We start from the raw sequence: 20,174 nt of genomic DNA, 5'->3' as shown, positions 1-20,174 counted from the left end.
TGGGCCTGTCTTGGATAGGCCCCTCCTTATACAACCTTTGTTAAATCCCTTTCACAGTCTTCATGCTCTAGAGTTGATGATTTTTTTTTCCTTTTCTTTTGGGTAGCAAAAAGATTAACAAATTGAGAGTCCTTTGTGCTGAAGTAAGCTACACCAAGATTTCTGTGCACCTTTCTAATAAAGAAAAAAATTATATTATTGCAGCAAATGGAACATATAATGCTTGTGAAGTTCCTAGGAGAAATCTTGGCCCCAAAATTGTGCCTACTTGCTATTTAATGCTGCTACTAAAGTACAGAAAAGAACCAGCTCATTAAACCTGCCTTGGATAAGGAAAAGCGCATGTGGCTAGCCTGTCTGCTTTGGGAAAGACATCAAGGGGCCTGGACCCTTCTTTCCCCTTTAGAAGTGGAAGCCCAGTTAGTGGCAAAAACCAGTGTCTTTGCCTCCTGGGAAATTCTGGGTCTGTCTGAATATACTTAAAAGGTTCATCTCAAAAGCAAGGGCTGCGAACACCCAGCAGAATGGAACGAGTGTGCTCATATCATATCACAAGACGTGAATGTCTTGTCACATTAGTAGACAATGATGAAGCAGCATTATAGAGGTCTTGCTTTGGCACCATGGCTTATTAAGAAAAGTGAAAAATAGGGTCTCCCTATAGAGAAAGGAGTCACCCCTGTTTAAGGATGTGAGCTCTTAATGCTTCCCTTCTGGCAGAGAATGGTTGTTGTCCTCCAGAGTTGCTTATCTTCTTGTATTGTTGTAGGACTAGGACTGTTAACTGGCCACATGGCTGTTAAAGAAAGACTACATTTCCCAGGTTCCCTTGTGGCTATGCCCAGTCACATGACTAAGTGCTGGCCAATAGGAAGTCCTCCTACTTTCCTTCTTCCCATTGGGTAGACATGTCCTGCTGGGTGGGGCATGCAGAGAAGGTACCGCCCAAGGGACAGCTGAGCAACAAGAGGGAAGGTGCCTGGGTTCTGACTTGGTGGAGCTGCTGGGACAGCCCCAGACTTCTTGTCTGGATTGTTACGAGAGGGAAAATTTTAACCCCCTGTCTTATCAAGCCCAGGTATTCTGCCTATCTGTTGTGGCTAACGAATTTATATTCTAAATAATCCATTCCACAAATGGCTTTTAAATTTAAATAAACTCGTGAAGCACACAGGAAACTGTGAGTATAGCCAGCTACTGTGCTAGGTGCTACAGATTCAAAGATAAAAGCACACAACATCCTCCAAGGAGTTCTAGAAAGAGCTGATGATCTTCTTTAATAACAATTTTCATGGATAAACAAACCAACTCCTGAGGTATGAGGACAAAGTTCCAGTGTTACAATCCTAAAATGTCCTCACAGTAACCCCAGCCCCCTAAGACACTCTTTTTCTGTAAAGGGCTGGGTAGTAAATATTTTAGGCTTTGTAGGCCACATGGTCTCTCCCATAGCAACCTACCTCTGCCACTGTAGGGGGAAAGCAGCCACGGAAAATACTAAAAAACAGGTGCGGCTGCTTTTCATACAACTTTATTTATAAAGAGAGGGAACAGGAGGCTGGAGTTTGCTGGTCCCTGGTCTATATTAGATATTTAATAGAACAGCCTTCTCTTTGAGATTTATAAGAAATATAAGATGTTAAAAGATCTGAGAATTTTTTAAAAGCCTCCTTAATTTCATTTAAGCTAGTGTTTCCCAAATTTATTGAACCTCTTAACATGTTTTTTAATGCTTATTAATATCCCAGAACTGGCCTTCTGAACGTGCTGTTGCAAATACTGGCCAAGTAGATAACTTTTATCATGAATGCGTCATTTTAGGCACATGTAAAATAGAGACTAATATGTTAATCACCTGCATGTTGACCATCCAACCAAGACGAAAAAATAAAGCATCACATGTATGAACAAAGGTCTTACACACTTCTCTGGATTCTATCATTGATTCTACCTTCCTGACAGGACCTTCTCTCTTGAATTTGTCATTTATAATCCCTATGCATGCTTTCTACTTTTTAGTATATATTCACAAATTCCTAACAACCTAGACACTCTCTTGTGCTTGTTGGCAAACTTTATCTAAATCTTTTGTTTTTGCACAACATTTGGGAGTTGGCTGTGTAGTAACATATAGTTCTAGTTCATTTATTTTCATTGCTACTTGGCTTTCTGTTAAATTAACATACCATAATTTATTTATCCATTTGCCTAGAGAAAGCTTGTTATTTCTCTCTTTTGCTTTTATACACACTGAGCCTATAAACATCTTTGTACATGTCTCCTTATTTCCATGTGGAAGTGTTTCTCTGGGGTGTAGAAATAGGAGTAGAATCATGTGTTTTTTGAGTTTACTTGAAAGTGGATTCAGAGTCCCCTCCAGTGGTGTTTAAGAGTTATCACTGCTCTATATCTTCACTCAGATCTGGTATTATCAGACTTTAATATTTTTTTTTGCCACCTGAAGAGTATGGAATGCATACCTGGGCGAGGTTCTGATTTACATTTGCAGGATTCCCAGCTGAGCCTGTCTCCCATCTCTCTTGGCCACGTGGTAGGATATTTCTGTCTCAAGTCTTCTCAGGGACTTCTGGCATTGGCCAAAGCTGACAGGTGCATCTGAATTCCTAAAAGGATCTGGGGCTGGTGGCTGAGACTTTCCACATGAACCTGTGAGTCTGTCACAAAGGTGACTTTGACCTTTCCCTCGAGTCTTTGACTGAGGCTGCCTTGATTAGCAAGGGAATGTGGGTTTTGGAGTCGGGCAGACTGGGTTCAAGTGCCAGATGGGACACGTTCTTCATGTCACTGTGGGAGGTTCCTAGCCTCCTGATGCTCCAGTTTCCTCAGCTGTAGGCAGGGGGTGGGGAGGGAGGGAGCCCCCCCTGGAGGGCTCGGGACTGCTGAATGGAGGGTGCACAAGAAACACCTGGGACTGGGCCTGGTCCCCGCAGGCTCTTGAGTGATCTGTCATCTCATAGAGATTTAAGAGAGTGAGTCAAAGCGACTCTTATTTCCTTCTCCTCTCCATGTCTCATTTCTCCACAGGCCAGGGCGTTAGTGTCATTCTGCACATCTAATGTCTGACTGCAAAACCAAATTACTTCCAGAGCTGGAAAAGACCCTGGGGACCTCTGGTGGACCCACACCTTCCAGAGGGTGATGTAATGGGGGGTGAAAGGGCAGAATGGCTTGGAGACACGGCACATACGCAGTGGCGTGGTGATGTCTCTGAGCTTTGGGGAGGATGGGACCGCTCCTTCGTTGTTAGCAAGAACACCTCTGCCCTGGCTTTGTACTGAGCTCTCTGTGCTAAATACAAGACTCTGCAGTAAGTCCTGGTCACCTGACTCATTGCCCAGGAAAGATAATGACCCTGAGTCACTAATACTCTAAACTAGAGCTGGGGAGCTCTGCTGGCCTGTGAGGAAATAAGCACGTTGGGTAGAGAGCTAATACAACCAAGAGTGGGCCACCAAATCAACAGATAATAAACCTCTGTTTCTCAGGAAGCCAGATCCCACGTGGCAAAACTACAGACCCTCAAACCGTCGGCCTGGACCCAAAGCCCTGATTTGGAAACAAGCCCCGGTGCTACTTAAGATGCAGTTCTCCGTGTGGCTGTGAGCGCCAAATGTGTTTCTGTTTTGGTTTCAACACTTTGAAAGCTTGGAACCAGTTCCAAGTGTTGGCAAACCATCTGTGGCCCGCAGTCTGGCTTCCGCCCACACCAGGCTGTTGCTCAGGCACTGCTGTGAAGGGCACGTCCCTCCTGCCAGGGCTGGTGGCCTCTTTTCAGCCTGCATGGCTTCTGCAGTGTCTCATTCTAGATGCTGGTGACCCGGCTCCGTCTCAGATTCCTGTCTCTCAGCTTCTGTAGGCTCTTCTCTGACCTGGACCACTCCTCCTTGTCTCAGGGTGCCTCCTCTTCACCCGTCGCTTCCTGGGGGTGATCTCATCCACACCCATGACTTCAATAGTGCCTGTTTGCCAGAGTGGCCCCCCACCCACCCCAAAGGCTCCTCTAGTTAAGACTCTCTTTTCTGAGATCTCGCCCGAGTTCTCAGCTGCCTCCTAGTCTCTCTCCTTGAAATCTTTGTGCACATGAATCAGTCCAGGAAAAGCCCAGTCTGGTCACCTACAGTACCATCAATGCACTTCATGACAGCCCTGGGGACCATTCATTCATTATTGACTACTCGGCCCCAACTATGTGCTTGGCTCCACAATTAAGGTAACTGATTTCTGCCGTCCTGAAGAAGAAGCCAGTTGTCTTAGATGAAAGTCCATGCTGTGACCCCTTTTTTCAGAAGATTGTACACCCCTAGTAACTCCCCAAGCTCTGCTCACTTTGGACAAGGCCCAGTCAGTCCGGGGCCACATTTGCTGTCTGTTCATCTTCTCTTCTCCGTCTGCTCTCTCTTCCCATTAGTGACCCCGTCATGAGGATTCAATTGCTCTGGACAAGGTTGGGGACTCCAGCTAACGCTGGCCTTCCGAATCTTAAACTTCAGAGATGAGTCACACAGAAGAACTCTGGGATCACAGAGGACAGGACAGTGGCTCCCAAGCCAGCCATCCTTGGCTGACTTTCTTCCTGCTTCCTGGGGACCGACCCAGTGGCAGACTCAGCCCTGAGCTACAAATCATTTCCCTGAGGGCAGCCTCCATACCTGTTCCCTTGCCCTCCTGGCCTGCACGGTCCAGGGGGAGGAAATAAGGGTAATAGTCAAACCTTAACAGGCATTACTATGACACAAGCCTTTTGTAAATGGTTTCTACAAATCATTTCATTGAATCCTCCCCATAATCTTAAGACATGGGGATATTATTGTCTCCATTTTACAGATACAGAAACTGAGGCCCAGAGGGCATGAATTACTTGCCTAAGGTCACACAAAGAATAAGTGTCAAGTCAGGATGGAATCCAGGTCATCAGCTGCAAGGCCTGTGTTCTGCCTCCTCTTTAAGCAGAGTGTGGGTGAGCACTACTCCCTGGTAACCCTGCTCCGATGGGGAAGCCCGGTAACGACCTCTCAGTTAGATGAATAAGGGACATTTTCCAAACCAAACCCATGGCGACTTCTCCTGCAGTGCCCTTTGAAAAAAGCATCCCTAGCGGCACAGGTTCCCAAGCTAGACACCCGCAGAGTCAATTTTTGTTTTCTTTTGTGAGCTGGGGCGGAACTCTGAGCCTCACTCATGCTAGGCAAACACTCTTCCGCTGAGCCGCAACCCCAGCCCAGAGTCAACTTCTAACATAAAAATTTGGTGAGTGGAGTAGGGAACACACATGGGCTACAAAACCCGACAGCCAAGGGTATTTCCCTCTAGCCTCTCCTCCCGGGTGGTCTGGATTAACTATTTTTGCCAGAAAGACCCGAGGTACTTAGGGTGGGCCCTAAGCTACTATGACTACTGTCCTCGAAAGAAGATGGAAATGTGGGACACAGACACGGAGGGAAGACAGCCTTGTGCAGATGGAGGCAGAGACCAGAGTGGCACTGCCACAGCTGAATGTTGCCTCGGGCTATGGGAGCTGGGGACAGTAAGACTCCAGCCTAGAGGTTTTGGAGGGAGCCTGCCCTCCTGCCCCTTGATCTTGGACTTTCAGCCTCCAGACTGTGAGACAATGAACATCTGTTGTTTTCCGAGCCCTGGGCAGTGAAGTTTTGTTAGGGCAGCCCTAGCTCAGTCACACCCAGCTTCCCATTCCTCTTGGGAGGCCACTCTGGGCTCATTTATTAATCGGTGCATTATAGTTATACCTAATAGTGGGATCCATTGTGCCACGTGCATCCATGTACATGCACATCACCTAAGGGGTTATTTGTTTGTATCTTTCCTTACAGAGATGGCTTAGGTACCACGTTGACACCTTCCACACTGTTCTGAATGGTTTTTCTTATTTGAAAACATTCCAGGGCCATTCTTTTTATTGTGATAAAATCTACATAAAATTCATCATCTTGAAAGTGTCTAGTTCTGGGGCATTAAGTCTATTCCCATTATGGTGCAATTCTGGCCACCCAGACAGCTCTACCTGAAACCCTGTGTCTGTCACGCCCCTCCCCCAGCCTAACACTGAATGCCACTTGTCCCCTCTGTGTCTCTCTGGTCCTCTCTCCTCTCTCCATCTTCTGCTTCTGCTTTCATTCTGACTGCCAGCATCTCACCTGGATCACTGGACCCCAGGGTCCCTGGATCCTGCTACCTGGGTCCATCTTCCATTTGGCCGGTAGGCAACTCTTGCAAAAATATGAATCTGATGTCATTTCCTGACTTAAAAATCTGCAACAGCTCTGGCCTCCTGCAGGATAAGTCAGAGTTCTTTGGCATGGCACACAGGACCCTTCCGGGATGAATCTGGCCCTGCTTCCAGCTCTGCAGCCAGTAGCTGGGAGCCGGTCCTCAGTGGCTGTTAGAACCTGTGCCCTCTCTGGATTCCTGTGCGTCCTCCATCCGCGGTCCCACCTGGAGGTCTGAGCGTGTGCTCTTCCTCTACATGGATTTATTGCTCTAAAGCTTTCCTCCCTTATTTCCTCTTTTCACTTCTCCGCCTGATATACTCCTGTTTAGTTTTCAGGAAACAGATCAAGTAGCACCTCTGCAGGGAGGTCACCACCAGCTCCCCCGAGCCTAGATCTTGACTGACAGCTGTCGGTAGTCACCGTGGGTTTCTGTCATTATTCCTGGATGTCTCTGTGCAGCTGAGCACATGGTAGGCCAGTCACATGGCAGGCTCTCGGTAGGTGCTTGCAGAGTGCAAGGCTGTCCGTCTAGGTCAGCTCCCTGAGCAGGCTCTGTGTCCTGTCCCTGACCCTGCTGGGGAGGACAGTTACGCCCCAGAGTGACTCCCCTGGGATCAGGAGGCTTTTCCCTTGCTTCCAGGAGGCGCTAATGCACTGACCTCAGTGGGGGGGGGGGGGAGGGGGGAAGGCAGCTCCATGCTGGGTCCCCGCGGGGCCCACAGCATGGAGGCTGATCTCCTGGAGGTGAAGAAGGGGCCGGCCTTCCCTGGATGCTCTCCACAGCAGCCCAGCTGAGAGTCCGAGGGGAGCTGTGTGTCCAGGGCGGGAAGGACAAGGGCACAGAAGGGAGAGGAGAGAGCAGACTGCAAGGGCTGAGGAGCTTTCCAGCTTCCCATGGAGCCACATAGGCCCAGGTGCTCAGCCTCTGCAGCGGATCTTCTGGGGGAGAGAACAGGGAGGCCCAAGGTCAGGCTTCAGGGGTGTCCATGGACCTGACGGAGGGAAACGGCTGATGGGGCTGGGCTTCCACACCCACTCTCCTTCCACCTGTATTTTCTCCCTAGGCCCTTGTCGAATATTCATTAAGGCAGGCGTGTGACACTGTCACTTCTCCCAGGGTCCTGACGTGCCCTCCGAACGCCCAATCTGTTCCTCTCACTGGGTTCCTCTCTGCCCCACGCCCTCTCTCCCTTCTGCTAGTGCTCAGGCTCTGTGGGACCTGAGGAGCTCATTTGCTCACTACTGCATCCTTCTAGTGGCAGGAGGATAGTCTCCTCAGAGCCCAGAACAAGATCAGGGACCCCATGGACCTGGGGAGGGCGTGGGTGGCACAGTGGCCCTCTGGATCCGTGGCTCTGTGGATTTCACCAACCGTGGACTGAAAACAATTAGGGAAGCAATTGCATCTGGACTGACACGAACAGACTTTCCCCTTGTCCTTATTCCCTGCAGAATACAGTTTAACAACAAACCACACGGAAAGTGAGCAAACCTAGAGAGGAGTTAGAGCCCACAGGCTATGCGCAGCTACATCACTACTGTGCCATTTTATATAAGGGGCCCGAGCATTCATAGGTTTGGCATCCAGGAGGTACCTCTGCACATACCCAGGGATGGCTATGGGAGGCCAAGGGTTAGCCTTCCCCTGGTCTGGATGATCTTCTCAGAGAGATGTTCTCCTGTGTGGGCCCCGAAAGCCATCGGCACCTAGACCTGTCTGGCGATGAACCTGAACTTCCAGCTGTCATCACAGGGTGGCATTTCAGCTGGGCCCACGCTGAACAAAGAATAAAACCTGCCAGACTCCAGGTGCCCAGGAGACCTGGGAAGGGTGGAAAGTAGCAGGTCGGTCCATGGTGCCACCTGTTTGTTCAGTTCATCCCTGACCTTCCGCCAAGGTCCTCTAGCCCAGGGAGCAGTGGCCATTCCCATCCTTACAGAGGATGGACCAAGCCCTGTGTGATGGGGAAGTGACTTGCTCCAGGTCACCTGGTAGAAAGCAGCAGACCTAGACAACAGCATCTGCGTCTTGGCACTTAGTAGGCGCTACTAAAGACCACAGGGAAGCCAAGGCAGGAACACAATGGCCCAGGTCCCCCGAGTCCCCTCTAATACGCTGCACCTTATCACTCTGGGCTTTTCTGTGTGGGGACAGCTCAAATTCTGGTCTGAAACACTTGTAAAAAGATGAGGCATTTTCTGGAAGGGGCTCACAGTTCTAATGACCCCCAAATCCTGTTGAATGGTGCCATTTATCAGCTGAGGGAGGACCTAGTAAGGTCCCCTGACTTCTTCTCTATCAACACAGCCAGAACAGAAACACTGCCTCTTACAAACATGAAGGAACCCACAGCATTTATTTTTGCATCTCCTGAAGAGTTTCAAAACCCATAATTAAGGAAACAAGGAATCCTGCCAAGGTGTATTAACCATTCTGTCCTTCCCCTCCTCTGCTCCCGACTCCCTCACCTCACAAAGAAGAAGAAGGAAAAAAAAAAAAGCTGGCTTCACCACGTTTGGATTACCTGACACTCTGACTAAGGAAGACTAAATGGGTCACCCTGTTGGCTCAGAAGCCGCAGCCGCACAGAGTGGCATCCCTCTGAACACCTGATCACCATGGTGAGGCTCTGCTGTCGCTAAGTGGGGACAAAGACAGAGCTCCAGCAGCATTTGACCAAGGTCGCTCTGCAGATCTGGCACTAGTGCCAGACCTGGGGATCCTTGACTCCGGCTCCAGGCTGCCTCCCTCCAGGAAGCCTGCGCCAGCTGCTTGGCAATTATATGTGCTAATGTCACTGACACTCCAGCCGCCAAGGCCACTTTCCCGCATTTGTTAGAACACCGAATGACCCTCACCTTTCCTGGCTTGTTTATGCTTAGGGAGGGGAGCTAGGCTCTCTCCCAGAACCAGGAGCCCGCCTGCTAACGTCTAGGCTGAGGGACTGGGAAGAGAAACAAGGAGACTATTGATACCTCCTCTGGGGAAGTCCTCCATTCTAGACCTGCTCTGGGCTTCAGTGACTTGGGGTGGGTGCCATAACCCCAAGAAGCCTTGGCCTTCTTCTCTGTAAAATGGGGTAATGAATCTATTTTGCATAAGTTGTTGCAGATGGTTGTGGACAAGCCACGAGGTCAGTTAGAATAAGGGACAGAGTGGGTCCTTAGTGTTTTTGCTGGGTGTCTGAACGAACAAAATTTCATTCCTGCAAAATGGAGATGGTAATTGTTCACATCACATTAAAAGAGATTGGAAGCGCGCGCACGCACACACACACACACACACACACACACACACACACTGATCAGACTGAAAAATAAGTACTCTTTTCCATGAACTGAATTTTTTTTTCAAGTTAACGTAACTTGTAAGTTTTATACCTACTATTTAGAAAAGCTAACAAAATACTATACAGTGCTCCTTGGTATCTGTGGGAACACCCTGAGGACACCAGAATCTGCTGATGCTCAAATCCCTCATATAAAAACGGCAAAGTATGTGCACATAACCTAATGTGCATCTTTCTGTGTACTTTAAATAATCCCTAGATTACTTATAATACCTAGTACAATGTAAATAATACCTAGTACAATGTAAATGCTGCGGAAATAGTTGTTGTACTACCGTATCTAGGGGATAACAAATATATGCATATTCAGTACAGGAAAAAATTCAAAAGTATTTTTGATGTGCCGTTGGTTGAATTTGCAGACTCAGAAACTGCAGGTTTGGAGGGTCGACGGTCTTTCAGTTATGTCTTTTTTTAAGATGACCATCCAGATTTAATGAAATTTTAGCTTGAACAATCAAAGAGTACATTTTCTATATATAAATTGTCATTCAGGAGACACACAAGTCAAGGATGGAGGGATAAATGACTAAAAAGAGCCCAGGGCCTCCTGTGAAACTGACCCTCTTAGCTCCCCTGTGCATTTTGGCTTCTAAGCTCATCACATTCACATCCCAAATGCCAGGGCTGAGGCCTCAAACTGGACAGATGAGAGACAGAATCCTTGGTGTGACTGTCAGAATGACACTCATGTGGTCACTAGACCATGCTCTGTGCTGAAGGGGGCGTGCAGAGATGGATAGCTCTCCGAGGCTCAGGTTTGGTGTATGGAATTCTGAGGAGGAACAGAATCATCAAGAAGAGGGCTGCTGGGGTGGTGGCTCAGTGGTAAAGCACTTGCCTGGTATGTGCGAGGCCCTGGGTTCGATCCTCAGCACCACATATAAGTAAATAAATAAAATAAAAAGATCCATTTTTGACAACTTAAAAAATATTAAAAGAAAAAGAAGAAGAGGGCTACCAGGGTCCTCTGAGAGGACTATCTAGTTCTAGGGTGGGGAAGCAGAAAAGCTATACATCACCCATCCCTGGTACCTATAGGGGATTGATGTCAGGATCCCCTGTAGACACCAAAATCCCCAGATGCTCAAGTCCCTCCTATAAAATGGTGCAGCATCTGACGTCACCAGCATGATCCTCCTGTGCACTTTAAATGATCTCCACGTTACTTATAATACCTCGTGCAATGAAGATGTTATGCAAACAGCAGTTAGACTATAATGTCCAGGCATAGTGACAAGAAGAAGTCATTGGATCATGTTCAGTACAGACAGAATTCTCTTTTCAAATATTTTTCATCTGCAGCTGGCTGAACCCTTGGATATGGAGGGCCAGTGTGGTTCTACTTTTGGGTGCCTGGTTTGTTATCCAACTCCTGACCCAGTCACTTAATATCTGTGTGATCCTGGGCATTACCTAATGTCTCTGGGCCTTGATTTTCTTCTCTGTAAAATGGAGAAGCATTATTTTTCTGGACAACAATGTTTATTTTGAGGTTCATATTAGAACACATTAAAGGCTTTCCAAAACCATAAAGCAACATTCCCGAGTATGAGCCTCTATTGCTTTTCAGGGTAGTAGAGACTTTGAGATTCTACTTATTTCCTTTTGGGTGTTGTCTATATGGAGGCTTCACATTCATGACCTCATGTTGTGCTTTCACTAACCTCTGAGGGGGGCTGCTAATAATACCCCCAAGTTACTGACCGGGAAATTAAGGTTCAGAGAGGTTAACTAGCTTGCCAAAGATTGCACAGCTAAATTAACTGTGGTGGTGGCATTTGGATCCAGGCAATGGTACCCTGGAGCCCAGGCTCCTAACCTTAGGCTCTGACTTCTGGGAGCACGACGACAAAGAACACTCTGTCAGTAAACATTAAGGAAATGTCTTACTTTCCCCACCCTGCAGTGGATCAGGGCTTATTTCAACCAGGAGAGCTGGAGCCCCAAGGGTACCCCAGGTTGGAGCTGGGGACAGTAAGCCACAGGTAGAATGCCACCCTAAGAAACAGAAGACAGGAGAGTCTGGTGGGCAGAGGCTGAACTTTGGCCTAGAGTCACTATAATCTCTTCCTGGCCCTTCCACCTACAAGCTGCCCCATCAATGGCTTCCTCATCTGCAACATGGGAAGCAACCTCATGAGGCTGCTGCAGGGATTAAACCAGACAGGCGATGAGTGCAAATGTCTCGTTGCAGCTGATAACGGACACATAGTACCTGCTCAATAAACGGCTGCTCCCAGCCTTTCCCTGAGAACGACTATTGTTCTAGGTGCCAAGGTGTAAGGCATGGTGACCAGCTAGGAACGGACTAGACAGAGAAACCTGAAGGCAGTAAAGCTCAGGGGTTAGAATACAGGCCTGGGTCTGGCTATCTGAATTCATATCCTGAGCATTTACTAGTCCAGTGACCTTGGGTATATGACTTAACCTACCTGGGTCTCAGTTTCCTTGTCTTTGAGGTGGGTGTAATAATCAACTACTTGATAGGATTTGGGAGAATATTAGACATTAATCCATATAAAGCACTTAAAACAGGACCCAGCTTGCCGCAAACATTCATAGAGCTAGCAGTGAAGACCCATCAGTGCCTTCTGTGTTCTTGGGCCCAGAGGCCGTCCGGGGCTTGGGTGGGCCACGTTTTATCCTGCAAGGCCTCAGTTTCCTTGCAGACCCCAGTCAGATCCTGGAAGGGCAGAAATCTCTGTTGCTTGGCCCTTGATCAAGCCAGACAAACCAGAGCGAGGACAGCTTCTCATCAGGTGGGTGGAAGGGAATTTGAAGATTTGAAAACGGTGATAAGGATCCCAGGAAACAGCTCAAGGAACCAGGAAAGCGCGCGCGCGCGCACACACACACACACACACACACACACACCCACGCGCGCACAAGCCCACAATCGGGTTTCTGTGCTCTCTGTATTTATGACTGAAGTGAGTCGTTTCCCTGGTTTTGCTTTGGATAACAATGAGCTGCTCAATAAATGGCTTGGGTGGGGGATGGGGGGGCTTCAGCAGCCCGTGAGTAGTCCCCACCGTGCTGTAGGGGAGACCTGGACACACAGGTGAGAAATGCAGGGGACCCCTCCGTCCTCGTGCACGTGGGGGAGCCGAGGGCTGCCTCCCCCAGCCACAGAGTGAGTTTGCAAGATTCGGTCAGAAAACTCCGGGAAGAGAGTATTTGATTGAGGGAGGAGCCGGGAAGGCTAGCGGACCCGGCACCCTGGCACCTCAACGGCCACGCTGCGATCTCGTTCCTCCCGGGGACTCGGGACCTGTTCATTGTTCAGCCCGCGTCTGCCATTTAAACCCGCGGAGTCGCAGCCACCGCGACCGCGCAGCGCTGAGCAGCCCCAGGGCAGGTGGCCCCGTGGCCGCGCTCCGGGGATCCCCGCCCGCCCGCGCGCCCGGCCCTACCTGAGCTGGCGCGGCTCGCAGTCCACGCCGGGCAGCAGCAGCCGGGCCGCCTGGCGGACGTCGTCGCTGTCCATGGAGAAGCTGCGGCGGTGGCCGGCGTGCGCCACGGCCACCCGGATCCACTCCATCAGCGGCGGCAGCACGAGGAAGGGCCTGCAGCGGGCGGAGGGTGGCGGGGACGCGCAGTTAGGGCGGTGGTGGCTGTCGCTCAGCCCCTCCCCTGCCGGGGCCGACCCCTCCTCCCCGCCCCCGCCCCCCCCTCGGCTTCCCTGGAGACCCTGGCTCTGCGCGCCCGAGAGGTGGGAGAGCCTGCGGAGACATCCCGACCCCACCGGGGACTCCGGGGCAGGCTCTCCGGAATCGCTGGGCCTCAGTTTCCTCATCTGTAAAACGGGGACCCTGTGACCACGAAAGCCTACGCGGTAGCTAGGCTGTGAACACTGTGCCTCTCAGCATCATGTGAACGTCAAGGAGATGAGTCACTTAAAGCACCAAGCACAAGGTCTGGAGCCAGCAGAAGGCCCGGGAACCTGGTGCCAGGGTTCTTGGGGCTCCTGGCTCGGGGCCCAATTCTAAGGTGTCCTTTAAATGTCCCTTTCCATCCCCAGCTTGCTTCCGCACACCCTCGGGAACTTTCCCAGGGCTCGGCTCTGCCCAAGCACCAGGTGCCAAAAGGCGGTGGTACCTGGCAGAGGCACAGAGAGCCCAGCATTCCCGGGGACCCCGCTGTTGGTGGTGGCCCAGTAACAGCCAGCAGAGCTGGGCTCCTGGTCACACTGCTGAAACTGGGGGCCTCCTATGTCTCCTGCCACTGGGGTGTGAAGGTAGGGTCCTGATTGTCACAGGGGTTGACGGAGACAATGTCCTGTATCAGCCATAGCTACCTCAGGGCGTGTGTGCATTGTGTGTGTGGAATGTCGATGTCTTCCTCTTCCTTCCTGTGATTATAAACTCTGTCCTCCTGTTAGGCTCACTCTGGGGAGAAGGGTTTTTGAAAAATACCCATACTTTAGTCCTTTCCCAGGATTCTGATTTAATTGGTACAGAGTGGAAAAAGCAGCAGTAGTTTTTAATACCAACCATGTGAATTTAATGTGCATGGAAATTACCTGCAGGGTTTGTTAAAAGACGGATGACCAACCCCGCCCCTCAGAGTTTCTGATTTGGTAGATCTGGGACTTGCATTTTTAACCAGTTCCTGATACTAGTGCTGCTGGCCTGGGGTTACCTTCAAAGAACGCACACTCTAATGTAATCGGCTGAGGCACCAGAGAGGTTCTGACATGCAGAGTCCTGGCCCTTGCTCCAGAGATGCTGACTGTAGAGGGGCCAAGAACACACTTTTAAAAAGCAGCCTGTAGGATTCTGATTTAGGTGGATGGCCAAGGGCAGCGCCTTGAGAAATACACCATGCAGACCCCAAAGATGGCCTGCCATTCTGCAGGGCCTGGACTTGAGCGAAGCCAGGGGGCGCTAGGGAGCAAAACTTAAGGAGACCAGGGGATCCATACATGTTTCAGGCACCTCTGTTGTCTTTCCCCTGGCTCTGGGGCTGCCACTCAGCTCCGCATGGCTGCCAGGGGAGCACTTAAGGGTTCACAAGGTAGCTGACCCACTGTGACACACAGATGTCATAAAGTTGTTGGTGGCTGATTCCTGGAGTGAACCTATGTAGAGGATGCTTATAATTCAGCCTTTTCCGTTCCTCCCAGTTAACCCCATTCACGATCTCGTCCAAGTACAGGGCCAGCCCCCGAGCTAGTTGTGAGTACACCCATTCATAGACGGAGAAGGGGGTGATTATTGAGGTTCAGAAACATGCATGGATCACAAAGATGTGAAAGCTGGGAGTCAGACCCAAGATTACACAGCCTGTAATTCCTTATGATATCAGTATTCTCTTCTCCAGCTCCCCAGCATGCACCCTGTTACCCAGCATGCCCTTGTTACCTCTAGGGGAACCGATCTGGTCATGGAGCCCCAGTGGTGTGCCATGTTCATACCCAGCCATGCATTCTGTTCCCTGTGGGTAAGGCCTGCAGCCCCACTGAGCCTTCAAACTGTAGGTTAAGTCCCACCTCTTCCTAAATATCTGTCCTGATAACTCTGCCCCATGCAGATGCTGGTCCTGCAGATGCCCTGTTGGCACGTGAACTCCACAAGGGTAGGGACCTGGGACTGCTCAGGTCGCTGTTCTAGCTACAGCTCCAGGACAGTGACTAGCAGGCTGTAGCTACTTAATAAATATTTGTTCATGAAACAGACTGACTTACCAATTTCTTACTGGGTGAAACTAATAAAATCGAGTTTCTGGACCCACGGATCTGCGGGGCAGCCGCCCGGGGAATTTCTGCCTGCGTCTGCCTGCTCCTCAGGCTGTCTCCCTCATTCTTTCTCCCTCTCCATCACCTAAACTGAATCAGGCACTCAATAAACACACAGTGACTTGAAATTGAATTGGATTCTACTGTCTGGGGTGATGTGGAACTTATTTTTGTCACTGGGTCTCCATCGCCATTGGAAACCAGCCCCAAGACCTCAGAGAAGCCTACCTGGGTTGTTTTGCAGAGCTGTACCCCCTCTTTTCCTTTGTTCTGTGGCCCCCTGAGCACAGCCCACGACCCCCAGTCCCTGGAGGGCTGTGTCTCTCTCACCGAATGGCCCCTGGGCTGCTGCCTTTCATGCCAGAGGCCCAGGGAACACAGTGGTACTGAAGAATCCCAAAGGGAAGCAGAGAGAGGCTCTGCGGCTGTCCAAGGCAGGGGCACCTTTACCAAGACAGCTGGCGAGCCCCAGAAGAAGAGAGCCTGAACCCCAGGGGTCCGGCTTCTTCTGGGATTTTCCTATGTACCTATTCTCTTCTTTCAACGGTGTCTCCTTTAGTCACTCTGACCTCAATAGTTTATCAGCTCAAGAATTCTTTGCCAGCAACTCATTAAAAAATCTTCTTATCTTGTCTGCTCAGAAGAGGGAAAAGCCAGCATTATTTGTGATGTTTTATTTGGAGGAGCTGGAGATGGGAAAGAATTCTAGGGCCTGGAGTCAAGGAGAGGGTGGAGAATGCCCAGGAAAAAGAATATTGCATTCTCTTTGAATATTTTTTTAGAGAACAACGTTCCACCGGCTGCTGCTTCACTCCGATGCTGTCTGTATCCACTAAACCCCGGAAGCCGCCTGTGGAGCTCATGGTAAGGTGAAGTTTGCCAAGGCCCCCATTTCACACTCCAAGTTCTGGATGAGTAGAACCTGGGGCGGGGTCTGGGCCCTGCATCTCACAGGGGCTCCCCTGGGATTCTAGCCGGGTTTGTTAGCCCCTCCTGGAGTGCACAGAGGAGGGAGTAGTGCACTCGGGCAGGGCCCTGGCCATCTCAATCTTCTCTATGGCATGAGGGGAAGGATTGAGGGACGGACTGGAGGATCTGGAAGGGAAGAGGTGACCTAGGTGGGCCCCTGGCAGGGTCAAGGCAGCAGGAGGTGGAGATCATACACGGCCACGGCCTTTCTCTGAAAGGGTAAAGAGCGAGCTGGGAGTGAGGGAGATGGCCTGGGACTGAAAGGGAGTTGGGGGATTCTGGGTGCTAAGGACAGATAACATGCTTTGTGGGAAAAATCTGGTTTGGAATTCTGCAGAACCAAATTCCAGGCCTTACTGCAGGGTCCTGGCTCTGGCCAGTGAGTGTTCTGGCCCTCAGTCTTGTCTGCAAAGTGGGTTTGGGTCACAGGGTCTAGTTCACTTCTGTGAATGGACAGCTGGTGAGTATGTCAGGCTCCGTGGGCCACACAGTCCCTGCTACAGCTGCTGAGTCCCGCCGTTGTAGTAAGAAAGCAGCCCTAGATGATACTCCAGTGAGCGAACTGGGCTGTGTTCCAATAAAACTTTATTTATAACATCAGACGGTGGGTCACGGTTGGCCAGCTCTGGTCTGCTTGGTTCCTCTGAGGGCTGGTATTCTTTGATTCGAGTGGAATGGCCAGTGGCCTGAGCACTTAGGAAGGATCTCATGCGTGGTTGAGGGAAGATGCGGGGTTGCTCAGGAAGGTCCCAGTAAAGAGGGCAGAAAGCTTTGGGGGATTTAGGAGAGGGATCCTCCCCAAAGAGGTCAGGGTGATTTGGGGAATACTGAGCCACAGGCATATCCAGATTTAGATCTTAAAAAGACAGAACTCGAGACCTGGCCAGGAGTGTATGACCAACGAAGCATCAATTATTAATGTTTTTTATTCACTCAACAATCCCTTAAGGACCACCCATGTCCCAGTGGGATTTTAGGGTCAGGGTATGTAGCAGAGACAGGACTCACAGGCCTCTGCTCCAGTACAGCTGACAGTGTGACGGGGTGACAGATATACATACATAAACCAACATGTAATAAAGTGGTCCCACATTGTGGTGGGTGCCAGGGTGCTGAAATAGAGAACAGATAAGGTTGAGGTGGGGGTGCTGGGAAGGCCTCTCTAAGGAGGTGTCAAAACCTCAAAGATGTGAAGGGTTAGCCATATGTGACTGTGCCTGTAGAGGGATGGATAGTCCAGTAGCAGGAACAGACTGTGCAAAGCCCCTGAGGAAGAAAAGAACTTTATGGGCATCAAGGGCTTTTTTTATGCATCATCTCCTGTTTGCCTCCTCAGACAATCTGGAGAGCTGGAGTGGAGATGGGGAGGCAGGACAGAAGAGAAAGCTGAATTAATGCTGATGGCAAAGGAGACTTGGCCAATGGGATCAAGTTAAGTAACCTGCAGACGTATCCAGGCATATCCAGGCCGGCCCTAAATGCGAGGGGAACTTATAGGAGGGAGACTGAAGGAGACCGACACAGAAGAATGTGACACCCAGGCGAGATGCACCACTGCCAGCTTTGAAGATGGAGAAGAGGCCACAGGCCAAGCAAAGCAAGGAGCGTGTTCTAGAAGCTGGAAGAGGCAAGGCAGCCGGTTCCTCCCTCAGCGCCTCCGAGGGGAGCACCCGCGCACACCTTGACCTCCGCCCCATGAGACTTACTTTGCATTTCGAGACCTCCAGAAGGGGCCAGTGATCGTCCTGCGTTGCATTAGGCAGGCCTGTGGTCACTTGTTAGAGGAGCCACAGGAAATACCACAGTTCCGAACCAGATATGGAAAGGGTCACTGATGGTGAGGTGGAGACGGTGGGGAAGAACACTGAGCAGGTACTAGAGCTAAGAGCAAGGCCACCCCGGGGCCCTGCCGTCACCTCCCTCCAGACTGCCTTGCTCCTGAGGTCAGGCCTGCTCTTGTGGCTCCGCTGTTTAACAGCAGGGAGGACACCCAGGGACACCAGGGCCCTGGGCACACAGGGGAAGGATGGGGTGGAGCCGCAGCACAGGGTGGCCCTCCGCAAGCCAAGGAGAGTGGTCTCAGAGAGGCCGACGGCTCCATCCTAGTCTTCAGCCTCCAGAGTGGAGAGAAAAGGAGTCCCCAGTGTTCAGATCTGTGGGACTTTGGGATGAAATTCCCAGAAAACAAATTCTCAACTGTGGCTTGACATTTTGGAAATAACTTGAGCGAAGGGTTCCCAAACCCAAGGAACCGTCCCCCGAGATTTCAGCGTGGGATAGAGTGGCTGTGTTAGAAGCTCAGCCTCTTCAGAGGCCCAATGGATGTTGGCTTGTCTCATCTGAATTAGGGCTAATAGTGGGCATCAGCCTTCGGAGGCTGTGCTGTAGGGGGTTAGGGAATGGGCTTGGAGATGGCTGGCCCAGAGCTGGACTCCAGCTCCCCGCTGTGGGCTGTGTGCTATGGTTTAAATGTCTCTGTTCCTCCAAACTTCATGTTGGAACTCAGTCCCCAGTGCAACATACTAGGAGGTAGGGCCTGGGGAGGCGCTCATCCTTCCTTCCCTTCCGCCACATGAGGACACAAGATGGCGTCTCTTTCTCCTTCCTCTGGAGAAAGAGGCGCCATCTTGGAAGCAGAGATGGCCTTGGGAGGTGATTCAGTCATGAGGGTTGCACTCTCATGACTGGGTTTAGAGGTTGAGGAGAGTGCTCTCATCCTTCCTTCCCTTCTGCTATGTGAGGACACAACTTCCTTCCTCTGGAGGAAGAGGCGCCACCTTGGAAGCAAAGAGCGGACTTCCAGTCTCCAGAACCAACAGTCTATAAATCACCCAGCCTGTGGTATTTTGTTACAGTCGCAAAAACGGTCTGAGACACAAACAGAGAGACATGGAGTGAGGTATTCAATTGCCATGCCTGTTGTGTCATTGGAGAAATGGGGATAGCAACAGTGTCTACTTCAGAGGCTGAATAACGGCCCCCAAAGTCGTCCACATCCTCATCCCTGGAGCCTGGATTTTATCTGGCAAAATGGATTTTGCTCATGAGACTAAGAATCTTGAGATTATTTCAGATTATATGGGTGGACCCCAAGTGCAATCCCAGCGATCCTTACAAGAGGGAGGCCAGAAGTCCAAAGGAGGAAGGGGGACTTGTGACACCCGAAGCCGGAATCATGAAAGGAAGGGTGAGGAGTGGACAGGAAGGCAGGTGGCCTCCAGAAACCAGAAAGGGGAAGGAACAGAGTCCCCCAGCTCCAGGAGGCACCGGCCCTGCCGACACCTTGACTTTAGTCCAGCGAGCCTGACCTCGGGCTTCTGACCCCCAGGACTGCAAGATAGTAGTTCTGTGTTGTTTTAAGCCTCCACGTTTGTGGTAAGGTCTTTATCACAGACACAGGGAACACACAGTGTTATTGTAAGAGCTGGACGGGACGATATATGTAGCCTGGCTCCTGGAACCCAGAAGTGGCTCAGTAAATTCTTCTTTTTTTTTTTGGTACCAGGGATTGAACCCAGGAGTGCTTACCTGCTGAGCCACATCCCCAGCCCTTTTTAGTTTTCATTTTGAGACAGGGTCTTGCTAAGTTGCTTAGGTCCTCACTAAGTCGCCGAGGCTGGCTTTGAACCTGCGATCCTCCTGCCTCGGCCTCCTGAGCTGCTGGGATCACAGGCGTACACCCCTGCGCTCGGCCTCAGTACCATCTTATCCCCAACACCGTTTCCAGCATCACCATCTCTGCTGGACGGAGGAAAAGGCCTTGCTCCATGTAGGGGGAGACAGGGGCCTGTTCCTTCTGTCTCTTTTCAACCTGAAGCAAACATCCGCGGTTGCCATGGACTTTCTGTTATCAACGAGGTGGCCCTG

General features: G+C 50.6%; 1 protein-coding gene across 3 annotated transcripts in view; it reads right to left on the bottom strand.

Annotated features, from left to right (window-relative positions):
• Abtb3 (ankyrin repeat and BTB domain containing 3) overlaps positions 1–20,174 on the bottom strand; it is a 260,855-nt gene that overhangs the window by 49,317 nt on the left and 191,364 nt on the right. For 2 of the 3 annotated variants that reach the window (XM_046429657.2, XM_046429656.2), the window contains exon 4: positions 13,015–13,167. In XM_046429657.2, coding sequence (XP_046285613.1) covers positions 13,015–13,167 — 153 coding nt within the window. Of the gene's footprint in view, positions 1–13,014; positions 13,170–13,298; positions 13,573–20,174 lie in introns of those variants that run through there. The other variant, XM_058574192.1, reaches the window with a different exon arrangement.

This window comes from Marmota monax, unplaced genomic scaffold, assembly GCF_021218885.2.
Source record: "Marmota monax isolate L192 unplaced genomic scaffold, Marmota_monax_Labrador192_F-V1.1 WCK01_AAM20220418_F8-fsc00051, whole genome shotgun sequence".
Classification (NCBI taxonomy): domain Eukaryota; kingdom Metazoa; phylum Chordata; class Mammalia; order Rodentia; family Sciuridae; genus Marmota; species Marmota monax.
Note: the sequence above shows the minus strand (reverse complement) of the source record. Positions and strands in the feature narration are given on the sequence as shown.